Source organism: Mus pahari, chromosome 1 (genome assembly GCF_900095145.1).
Source record: "Mus pahari chromosome 1, PAHARI_EIJ_v1.1, whole genome shotgun sequence".
In the NCBI taxonomy this organism is placed as follows: Eukaryota; Metazoa; Chordata; class Mammalia; order Rodentia; family Muridae; genus Mus; species Mus pahari.
Genome location: NC_034590.1, coordinates 117,145,569 through 117,155,340, shown reverse-complemented (window position 1 = coordinate 117,155,340; position 9,772 = coordinate 117,145,569). Strand labels below are relative to the sequence as shown.

Sequence of the window (9,772 nt, the reverse complement as noted above, 5' to 3'; positions counted from 1 at the left end):
GTTTCTCTGTGTAGCCCTGGGTGTCCTGGAACTTGGTAGACCACGCTGGCCTTGAACTCAGAAATCCGCCTGCCTCTGCCTCCCAAGTGCTGGGATTAGAGGTCTGCGCCACCAATGCTCAGATCTGTCTTTTACTGTCCCCTGGTATGTCCTGCTCCATGAGAGCATCTGAGAGCTGGAAACCTCCAGCAGGTCGCCATAGATTGGAAGACTGAGCTAGGGAAGGGAGGGTTTGCCGTGTATCACTGTGTGGCAGAGCTGGCCCCTCTGTCATCTCAACATGAAGCCTATACCTGCATCTCTCTCACTGTCCAGAGAAGGATGTCCATGCAGCGTCCAGCCCTGCAACAGGAGGAGCCGCAGCCAGCTGGGCAGGCTGGGCTGTGACTGGGGTGTCCTCTCTCACCTCCAAGCTGATCCGAGCACACCCCACACCTGTGCCGTCTGACACCACTGTGCCCCAGAGACCAGTGCCAGAGGGTGAGTCCCAAGCTCGCCGCATCAGTGGCTGAGGGCTGAGAGCTATTGTCAGGTTCCCCTGCTGCAGTGACAGGGACATAAGGCATGGGGCATCATCTAGTCACTCTTTGGGCCTCCGTGGTCCCCTACTCGCTCTACCCCTTTTCTCTTAGCCACTTCACCTTAGAACCCTGTTTCCTAGGAAACCCTGCTCCAGCCCCTGCCCTTGCCCAGGCCACCCCTGCAACCTCAGGGCATTGGGAGACACAGGAAGAAGATAAGGACACTGCAGAAGATAGCACCACTGCTGACAGATGGGACGATGAGGACTGGGGCAGCTTGGAGGTGAGCAGGGCTGAGGACACAGGCTCAAGGCACAGGTTGTCCTTCTGAGGAGTGTGCAGACCAGAGCTGGGCCCGCCCCCATCTGCAAGAGATCCCGATAGGAAGCTTTGGTTGGTCATGATAGGCCAGTAACAGCCACTGAGCTCCTATTCAACCCCAGGGTCCCTAGAGCTGGGTCAGAGAAGAGGGCTGGTAGGTCACAAAACAATTAAAGATGTGAGCCAGGAGGCTCACTGTCCTTGCCCTCTTGTGGGTTGAGGATATTGCTGCTCATGCCATTCTCCTCCTTACTCTGCAGCAGGAAGCTGAATCTGTGTTGGCACAGCAAGATGACTGGAGTGCCAAGGGCCAAGGGAGCCAAGCTGGACAGGTGGGCTGGGTCGGGCAGGGGTCTGTTGTTTTGATGGGTGGGCAGGGTCAGGCTCTATGGAGCACTGTGTGGTCATTTACTCTACCTGGCCTACTGACTTTCCCACTGTCCACTCACAGGTCAGCCGCCCAGACCACAAATCTCTGGAATCACACTGGAGCAGCTGGGAAGCTGAGGGCTCCTGGGACCAGGGCTGGCAGGAACCCAGCTCTGTGGAGCCACCCCCAGAAGGCACGCGGCTGGCTAGCGAATATAACTGGGGTGGGGCAGAGCCCAGTGACAAGGGCGACCCCTTTGCTGCCCTGTCTGTTCGTCCCAGCGCTCAGGTACGGGCTCACTAGAGCACAGCTTGGAGTGGACTGTGCCGGGCGTTGACCTCCACTGCAGCCTTCGCTTTCCCTTTCAGCCCAGGCCAGACCCAGACTCCTGGGGTGAAGACAACTGGGAAGGCTTGGAGGCTGAGAGCAGTGAGTATTTCCCATGAGGAGCAGACAGGGGCCCCGGTGGGCAGGTGTGGGACCACAGACTGCTCAGCCCACTTGGCCTTCCCTTCCTGATCCCAGGACAGATAAAGGCAGAACTGGCCCGGAAAAAACGAGAGGAAAGGAGAAGAGAAATGGAAGCCAAGCGGGCAGAGAAAAAAGCCACCAAGGGGCCCATGAAGCTGGGAGCCCGGAAGCTGGACTGACAACTCCACCCCAAGCCACTGGGCATTTCCAGCCCCTGGAGCGAAGGCCCGGGCAGATGTATTTATTGTACAAACCATGTGAGCCTGGCCAGCAGGTCAGGCACATCTAGTGTACATAATCAGAGCCACAATAAATTCTATTTCACATCCTGGTTCCAGCTCAGCCCAACCTGCTCAAGCAGTCGTCTCAGTGCCGCCGTCCCAACCAGCTTTGGATGTGAATATCGATTTGCCTCGAAAGCCAAGAGTAAATTAAAGGGGCAGATCTGACGTCGAAGTTTCTAGGAATCACCCTCGGGGAGAAAGCAGACAGCGCTCTCCAGACAGGAGCACCCTTGGGTGTTGGGGGTGTGGGAAGGAGATGCGTGGGCCCTGAAGGATCCTTGGGTCCATGCTCTCATTTGGTCAGAAGGGAAGGATGTACTTGTCTGTCTCCACTTTCAGTGGAAAATACCCTCGATGATCTATCTATCACTGAGGTGTGGGCAATGGCTGCGTCATCAGCGGCGGCGCTGAGGGACGCAGGCCCCGTGAGGGCGGCTGCGCGTGAAGCCAGCTTTGCAGACGCAGCGGAAGGATCCACTGGTGTTCACGCACCGCTCGCTCTTGCACAGCAGTCCTCGCTGGTTCAGTTCTCTGCATTCGTCAATGTCTGCAAGGTGGCATAACAAATGCAGGCTTGTGAAGTCCCACTGTGGTGCAATCTGCACCCTGGGGACTCTGCCCTTCTGTCCCTAACGTCTTGCTCACCCACGCAGCGGGCACGGGAGGCGTCCAGCTGAAAACCCCCAGGACACTCGCATACCGCCCCGCCTGGCCGTGGCACACAGCGGCCGCTCACACAACGGCACTCATCTGAATCCTCCTCTGAGCTGTCTTCATCTATGTGGGCCAGAGGAATACAGATATCAAAATGGGCCGGGCGTGGTGGCGCATGCCTTTAATCCCAGCACTCGGGAGGTAGAGGCAGGTGGATTTCTGAGTTCGAGGCCAGCCTGCCTGGTCTACAGTGAGTTCCAGGACAGCCAGGGCTATACAGAGAAACCCTGTCTCGAAAAAACAAAGAAACAAAAAACAAAAACAGATATCAAAATGGGCTCCCATTGAAGGCCACTAATCCACACCTTTGCTCCCTTGGCCTCACCTCGCGGAGACTTCCCCAGTAGCAGGGGGCTTGTGTCCCAGAAAGAATTGCTCTCGCTCTGTGAAGTTGGGCACTGGGACCCTGGAAGTGGGTACAAGAGTCAGCGACACTGCTATCCGCCTCTCCCTACCTCTAGTCCCTCAGGGGTAGCTCACCGGTGCCACGTGGCGGGCACGGTCTGCACTGGGTACCCCAGCCGCGGCCCTGGCGGCAGCAGCAGTCATCGAAGGTGAGGGCAGGTCCCGCCAGGGGCCCCATACACATGCCGTCTTCTCCTCGCTGTCCCCAGCACACTTCACGTCTCTCTGGGCCGTGCTCTGTGGAACATGACCCACATCAACAGGAGGGGGGCAGGGAATACCCACTGCTGTCCCATCCCGACTGCGGGCTGTGGCCCAGGGGCTCCACCCTGACAGAACTCAAAATCGGCCCAGGACGAATGTCGCCCTCACCCGCCTGGCTCTCGGGGAGCTGGCAGTCGCGGCCGGAGGGCCCGGGCACCCAGGGCGGGTGACACTCGCAGCGGTAGGAGCCCGGGAGGTTGACGCAGCGGCCAGGGCGGCAAGCAGCCGGATCCTGGCACTCATCCACGTCTATGGGACATCGAGGGGGTTGGTGGAGGTGGTAATCATAATTCAGCCTGGGCTCTGGTCCCTTCTGCTCCCCCGCACTGATTCCCCGGGCCTCACCCATCTCCTCCGGGCTCAGACACTGGCGCTGCGCGGGACTGTACTCGGCCGGCGGCGTGCAGGCGCAACGGTAGCCGCCACGTGTGTTCTCACACACTCCGTTCCTGCAGTTAGACTCATCCAAGCACTCATCCACGTCTGGAGAGAGAAAGAAGGGCTGGTGACAGGAGCGGGCCTGGATTAGGTTGCTTCCCTGGGAAGCACTGCAGCTGGGCTCACCCACGCACTCCAGCAGGTTGCCGTCGTAGTAGAAGCCCTGCTTGCAGTAGCACTCGTAGCCGGGCTGAGTGTTCACGCACTTTCCCTCCTTGCAGATCTCTGCCCCAAACAATATGCATTCGTCGATGTCTGTGTGGCCAAGGGAAAAGTGAGGGCCCAATGGCCTCTGCTTCACTGGGCCCCTTGGCTGAGATTCGTGGGCGGGGCTTATTGGGAGAGTTGAACCCAAGGCTGGGTTTTTGGTGGGGATCATTGGGGTCAAGCTGTTGTAAGGAGTGGAGTTTACCCAGCGAGTGGCAGACCTAACCAGCACCCTTAAACTAAACCAAACTGTAATGGGAAGAAGCAAGGAGGTGGCAAGTCGGAGCTTACCACGGTGGGCTGGAATGCCATAGTTTACAATGTTGTTGTCCTGAGTGTAGCCTTTCCCATCAGGACACAGGCTGTGAAATTCGGCTGCAGGGTGAGAGAAGGCAGGAAAAGCAGAGCTGAGCACACACTGGCCACACGTCCGCTCTCTCCTCCTTTACCTCCCAACCACTCAGAGCCCTTTAGTTGCTCTGGGAAGGGGTGGGTGTATCCCTCTTACCTGAGCTGTAGACTGGACAGGGATAGATTTCGCAGTGGTCTCCCCAGCCAGCCCCCAGAGAGCAACAGCATTCCTGCTGGGTGACATTGGTAGCCAATACACTGTCACAGAACACTGTGTCATCGAAGTTAAGGTAGCACTCCTTCTTGTGGTGGGGCTGTTCCACCTCTGGAGAAGGTGACAGTTCAAGTTCATGGAAATAGTAGCTTTGGCCCTGTCTGCTGTACCCCAAAACTGCACCCACTCTGGTCTTCATCTGTCCTAGCCCTCCTTGTCACCTGGGGAAAGGTCTAACTCCACCCACTCCTCCCAGGCAAAGAGGATGTCTTCCTGTTCCAGGAATTCAAAAAGGCACAACTGAACGCATGTCCAAGCCAGCTGTACTCCAAGGGTTACCAGTCTGAGAGAAGGGAGGGTACTCACCCTCACATCCATGCTGGTCCTGGGTGAGTGTGAAGCCCTCATCGCAGACACAGACATAGGAGCCCTGGAGGTTCTCGCAGGCCCCGTGGGGCAGGCACAGGCCTGGGTCCTGGCTGCACTCATCTATATCTAGGAGGGGCAAGGAGACCGGGAAGCAAGAGCAGCCCCCTCCCTGGGGCGTGCCCTGGGGCGTGCCCTGGGGTGTGCCCAAACGCCTTACACAGGCTCAGAACCTGAGTTTCTGCTTTGGTTTCAAAGTGCATACAACAGAAGTCCCCTTGGACCTGTCTGTCTGTGCGGGTAGGTTTGTGACACTGCTGTTAGCCTGTGTAAACCCTTAGGTCCTCCTGGCACTGGAATGAGCTCCTGACCCTCAGCTGACATGTGGAGACCTTTCTGCTCATCTCCCGCTACCTTTCAGTTTTGCTATTCTTTAAAGGATTGTCAGTTGCTTGATATCCTCCTGCCTCAGCCTCCTGTGCAGCTAGGATGGCAGGTATATGTCATCAAACTTGGCTTTGCACTCTTTCACTCCTCCCAAATTTTTGCTTAAGGTAGAGTTGTCCCTACCCCTCTAAAAGACACACCAAATACATTGCAACTGCTGTTTATGACACTGCAGAGAGACCCTTCCCACCCAGAGCCCCCACTTAGAGATCCCTTCCTACCCAGAGAGACCCCTTCCCACTCAGAGGGATCCCTTCCCTCCCAGAGCCCCTGCTGAAAGACTCCTTATGTTTCAAATCTTACTCTACAGTCATCTCCCTTTAACTAGCTTCTGGGTACCCTCACCCTGAACCTGAGGCTCATTTTCATGTCCCCCTCCAATGAAGGAGCCCCAGTTCACTGCTGAAATACCTAGTGCACCACTTGGCAAACAGGGGTGTGCAGGTATCACGTGATGGTGAATGCACATAGAGGTCAGTTGGTTGATGGGTCAGACTATCATATCTGTAAGGGGCTGAGCAGAGGGTCTGGAGAGATGGCTCTGCCCTTGTGAATACTGGTTGCTCTTCCAGATGACCCAGCACCCACATGTCCACTCACAACCATCTGTAGCTCCAATGCCCTCTTCTGGCCTCCACAGGGATGTATACATGTGGTTCAGACATGATTTAGGCAAACACACATGCACAAAAAGGAAAAATAAGCAACACAGAAACACTGGGGCTAGCAGGGCCACCCTTGTTAGAGAACAAATACACTGGTGAATGGGTTAGATGGATTGATGGGGAATGGATGGATACAAAGACTACAGAAAAGCTACAGTGTGTCAAATAGATACACGAGAGCTACAGTGTATCAAATAGATCAGCAGCCCTGCCTCTCCTTTCAGGATCCCTCGCCAACTCCTCATACCTTGGCACTTCCTGCCGCCCACCAGCCGATGACCCTGGGGACAGAGACATCTGTAGGAACCATTGGTATTGATGCAGTCACCCCCAATGCAGGCCGCAGGGAAGTCACATTCATCAATGTCTGTAGGAGATTAGGGTTTGGATAATTTCATGGGTTGACTCCATAGACACAGCCTGGAGTTATCTTAGTTCCCTACTCCGAGAGCCCTGGGTCACTCTCACACCCTCAAATCACAACTGTGATCTGGATGGGGATTGGAGCTGGGCAGTAGAGATCCTGGGGTAGGGAGGAACAGGCCAGCGCCCAGGCTTAGGACCCCTCACCCTCACAGTGGCTCCGGTCCCTTGACAGATGATAGCCAGAGAGGCACTGACACTGGAAAGAGCCTGGTGTGTTCGTGCAGATGCCATCGTGGCACACGTTCCCAGCCTCACACTCATCCACGTCTGTGGGGCACAGAGGAGTGTCAGGGGACCAGGCTCCATGGGCTCAGGATTCTGTTACTGTTTTCTGGCTGCTGCCCATTTGTCTGGAGGGCAAACCTGAGGCCCAGGGGGCTTCCACCCTGCTCCCACATAAAAACCAAGTCAAGTGTTCCTAAGATTCCATGGCCATACTTGATGCTATAGAGCTCAAGCCTTCCCATCACCATACAAGAAGGACCCTCTCTTCCTATGCTGCTTAGGATCCTTTAGATTCTCAGGTGCTGCCTGGAAAGCCCAGCCACCTTCCCTACCATGCCTCTCCTCCTATCTCCTGATGCCCTTTCATTTAGGTCGCCTCCCCTAGTGTTGGTACCAAAAGGCTCTGCTAGGTGCTCTTCTATCCAACTCCGTCTCCTTGGGTCCACAGGCTCACCTCAACTCCCATAACCCCCATAGCCCACAGACCATAGTTCCATAGGGACATGTCTGGTTCAAGACTCCTAACCTGCATTCTCAACTTCTGGCATTTCTGACTGAGACCCAAATGGGCCACTCTACTGAGCTTATCTAACATGGACAGGCCCCCAGACTCCCCTTTAAAGGGGCCCAATCCCAGGGACCTATCCCAATGAACAGCATCACCCACGGAGTCACCAAACCAGACTCCCCTTTTTCCCTGACCTTGACACCTAGCCAGCTTGTTCTAATATCAGAGCATCTCATGGCCATCCCAGCCCACTGCCCTCATCCCACCCATCCACAGAGCCTGCTGCTCTCTGTTCTTTGCTTAGCTAACTCCTACCGTCCTTTAGAGAAATGCAAGCCTCCATCCTTCAGGCCTCTGTCTCTGCTAGTCGACAAGTTTGCCAAGTTTCCCAGTTTGAATTCTAGTCTCTAGTTTTTGGTACTTAAACATTACCACAAGGAAGAGGATTAATGAGTCCCTCAGTCCAACATCTTTTTCTTCAAATTATCTAGCTTTGAAAATTAAAGTTTCAAGTGTCATCTCTCTCTCTCTCTCTCTCTCTCTCTCTCTCTCTCTCTCTCTCTCTCTCATCAAGTGTCATCTCTTAAGAGACAAGAGTTGGTTCAATAGTTAAGGGCATTTACTGCTATTACACAAGACACGCCCTCTTGGGAGTTCACCAAGGTCAGTAACCCCAGTTCCAGAAGATCTGGTCTCCTTTTTTGGTTTCTGAAGACACTAGGTATGTATGTGGTACACAAGCATGCATTCAGGCAAAACATCCATACACTTAAAAATAATCTACTTTCCAAGGTCCAGCTGCTTAGCTGAAAAACATAAGCCTTAGTAGGACGGCAGAATGAGTCCCCCACCAACCACTGGTTTTACAGGGTGATCCACTCTCCAACCTCCATGAATGAGAGTATCTAGTCTGCCCAGCATGCTGGAGCTCACCTATGCAACTGAGGCCGTCCGGTGCGGGCTCGTATCCCTGGGCACACGTGCAACGGTAAGAACCCGGTAGGTTCTCACACCATCCAGGAGAGCAGGGGGTACCCTCGGAGCATTCGTTGACATCTGCAGGGAAGAACGCTAGTACTAGTACCATACTGTGCTCTGCTGACAAACTGCTGGAGTGAGGCAACCCTCCAAGGGCTAGGGGCGGGACTCTATTCTCAGGAGGCCCGCCCCCGACGTGGAACCAGATCCGCCCTCACCACGACAGGCCCCGCCCCCCTGGCTACGGTAGCCAGGCTGGCAGGGGATGCACTTGAAGCTGCCAGGTTTGTTTTCACATTTGCCATCAGGGCAGGTGCTAGGGTCGCGACACTCGTCGATGTCTGCATGGAAGGGAAAAGGAAGAGAATACGTCTGGGGACAACATAGCTGGTCCGACGCTCATAGTCCCCGACAGGGCCTCCCTCCGTCACAAATCCAGGCAAAAAGGACCGGTTAGTTTTAGCTTCCCTGATCCCAGCCTGAGAGGATCGAAATGGGTGCAGGCCTCTTGCTTCCATCCTAAGCCGAGGGACCGTTGTGATGCCCGCTTTGGTCTGGAGGGTAACCCACCTTCGCAAACGGGTGGTCGGGAGGCCTTGAGCCGGTAGCCCGGATAGCAGTTGCATTTGTAGTGACCAGGGAAGTTGATACAGAAGCCACCGTCACCACACAGGTGAGGCTTGGCGCACTCGTTCAGGTCTGAGCAAAGACAGGCGATGGGGCATGGGGCGTGGGGCGGCCAGTAGGAGTTGGTCCCACCCAGTATACCCGGGTTAACCAGGAGCTGGTGGCACTCACCCACGCACGAGCGGCCCCCAGCACCCACGTGGAGGCGGTAGCCTCGGTTGCAGTGACAATTGTAGGAGCCACCAGTGTTCATGCAGATGCCTCTCCCGGGGCCGCAGGGCTCTGCCTCGCACTCATTCACATCTGGAAGGATCAGCAGGCAAGAGGACATCAAAGGCAAGTTGTGAGCCCAGGCGGCGGTTCTCAGGCTCCTCCCCAGCCAACCCCTGTCCACACACCCCTGCTCACCAACACAGTAGCGGTGCTGCGGGTGTGACCGGTAGCCTGCGTTGCAGTGGCAGGAGTAATCTGAGGGGCCAGGCACACACTGTCCATGGCCACAGATATTCTGGTTCAGTCGGCACTCATCCGTCTCTGCGCACGAGGGCATCAGGTCAAGGGCTGATCAGGGATTTTCTGCCACACCCCAGAGGCAGAGACTGACATGCCAGCCCTACTGACCCGGAGAGCTTAGTCAAGCAGTGACCTCTGGCTTCTGCACATGGGTATTTAAATCCTAGGATTTCCTAAACGGTATCTCAAGTAAGACTAACGACATCGTTCCAGAAAGCCTCCAAACAGAACTCCGGTGTCCTTGCTATCCCTGCCACCTTCCTTAGGTCCATGCCTGCCTAGGATTCTAAGAGCCTGACCCCTGCCACCTCAAGTCAAACCACAGCAGAGAAGTGCCCTATGTTCTTTTTTTTTTTTTATGTTTTTTTTTTTTAAAGATTTATTTATTTATTATATGTAAGTACACTGTAGCTGTCTTCAGACACTCCAGAAGAGGGAGTCAGATCTTGTTACAGAT

The 9,772-nt window shown here is 55.2% G+C and overlaps 2 protein-coding genes across 8 annotated transcripts in view; one reads left to right on the top strand and one right to left on the bottom strand.

Annotated features, from left to right (window-relative positions):
- Scyl1 (SCY1 like pseudokinase 1) overlaps positions 1-2,020 on the top strand; it is a 13,593-nt gene extending 11,573 nt beyond the window's left edge. Inside the window, exons 12-17 of one of the 2 annotated variants that reach the window (XM_021207759.2) lie at positions 316-480; positions 662-804; positions 1,103-1,174; positions 1,294-1,500; positions 1,581-1,641; positions 1,738-2,020. In XM_021207759.2, the coding sequence (XP_021063418.1) occupies positions 316-480; positions 662-804; positions 1,103-1,174; positions 1,294-1,500; positions 1,581-1,641; positions 1,738-1,862 (773 nt within the window). In that variant the 3' untranslated portion in view covers positions 1,863-2,020. The remainder of the gene's footprint in view (positions 1-315; positions 481-661; positions 805-1,102; positions 1,175-1,293; positions 1,501-1,580; positions 1,642-1,737) is intronic. The other variant, XM_029543813.1, reaches the window with a different exon arrangement.
- The window catches only part of Ltbp3 (latent transforming growth factor beta binding protein 3), a 16,744-nt gene continuing 8,872 nt past the window's right edge, over positions 1,901-9,772 (bottom strand). For 3 of the 6 annotated variants that reach the window (XM_029543616.1, XM_029543595.1, XM_029543637.1), the window contains 16 exons: positions 9,211-9,336; positions 8,974-9,105; positions 8,746-8,874; positions 8,394-8,516; positions 8,131-8,253; positions 6,609-6,731; positions 6,286-6,405; positions 4,927-5,055; positions 4,504-4,671; positions 4,287-4,370; positions 3,915-4,043; positions 3,696-3,833; positions 3,162-3,323; positions 3,007-3,087; positions 2,613-2,744; positions 1,901-2,514 (listed from right to left, as the gene is read on the bottom strand). In XM_029543616.1, coding sequence (XP_029399476.1) covers positions 2,363-2,514; positions 2,613-2,744; positions 3,007-3,087; positions 3,162-3,323; positions 3,696-3,833; positions 3,915-4,043; positions 4,287-4,370; positions 4,504-4,671; positions 4,927-5,055; positions 6,286-6,405; positions 6,609-6,731; positions 8,131-8,253; positions 8,394-8,516; positions 8,746-8,874; positions 8,974-9,105; positions 9,211-9,336 — 2,051 coding nt within the window. In that variant the 3' untranslated portion in view covers positions 1,901-2,362. Of the gene's footprint in view, positions 2,515-2,612; positions 2,745-3,006; positions 3,088-3,161; positions 3,324-3,458; positions 3,600-3,695; positions 3,834-3,914; positions 4,044-4,286; positions 4,371-4,503; positions 4,672-4,926; positions 5,056-6,285; positions 6,406-6,608; positions 6,732-8,130; positions 8,254-8,393; positions 8,517-8,745; positions 8,875-8,973; positions 9,106-9,210; positions 9,337-9,772 lie in introns of all 6 variants that reach the window. The other 3 variants (XM_021207732.2, XM_029543666.1, XM_029543690.1) reach the window with 3 other exon arrangements.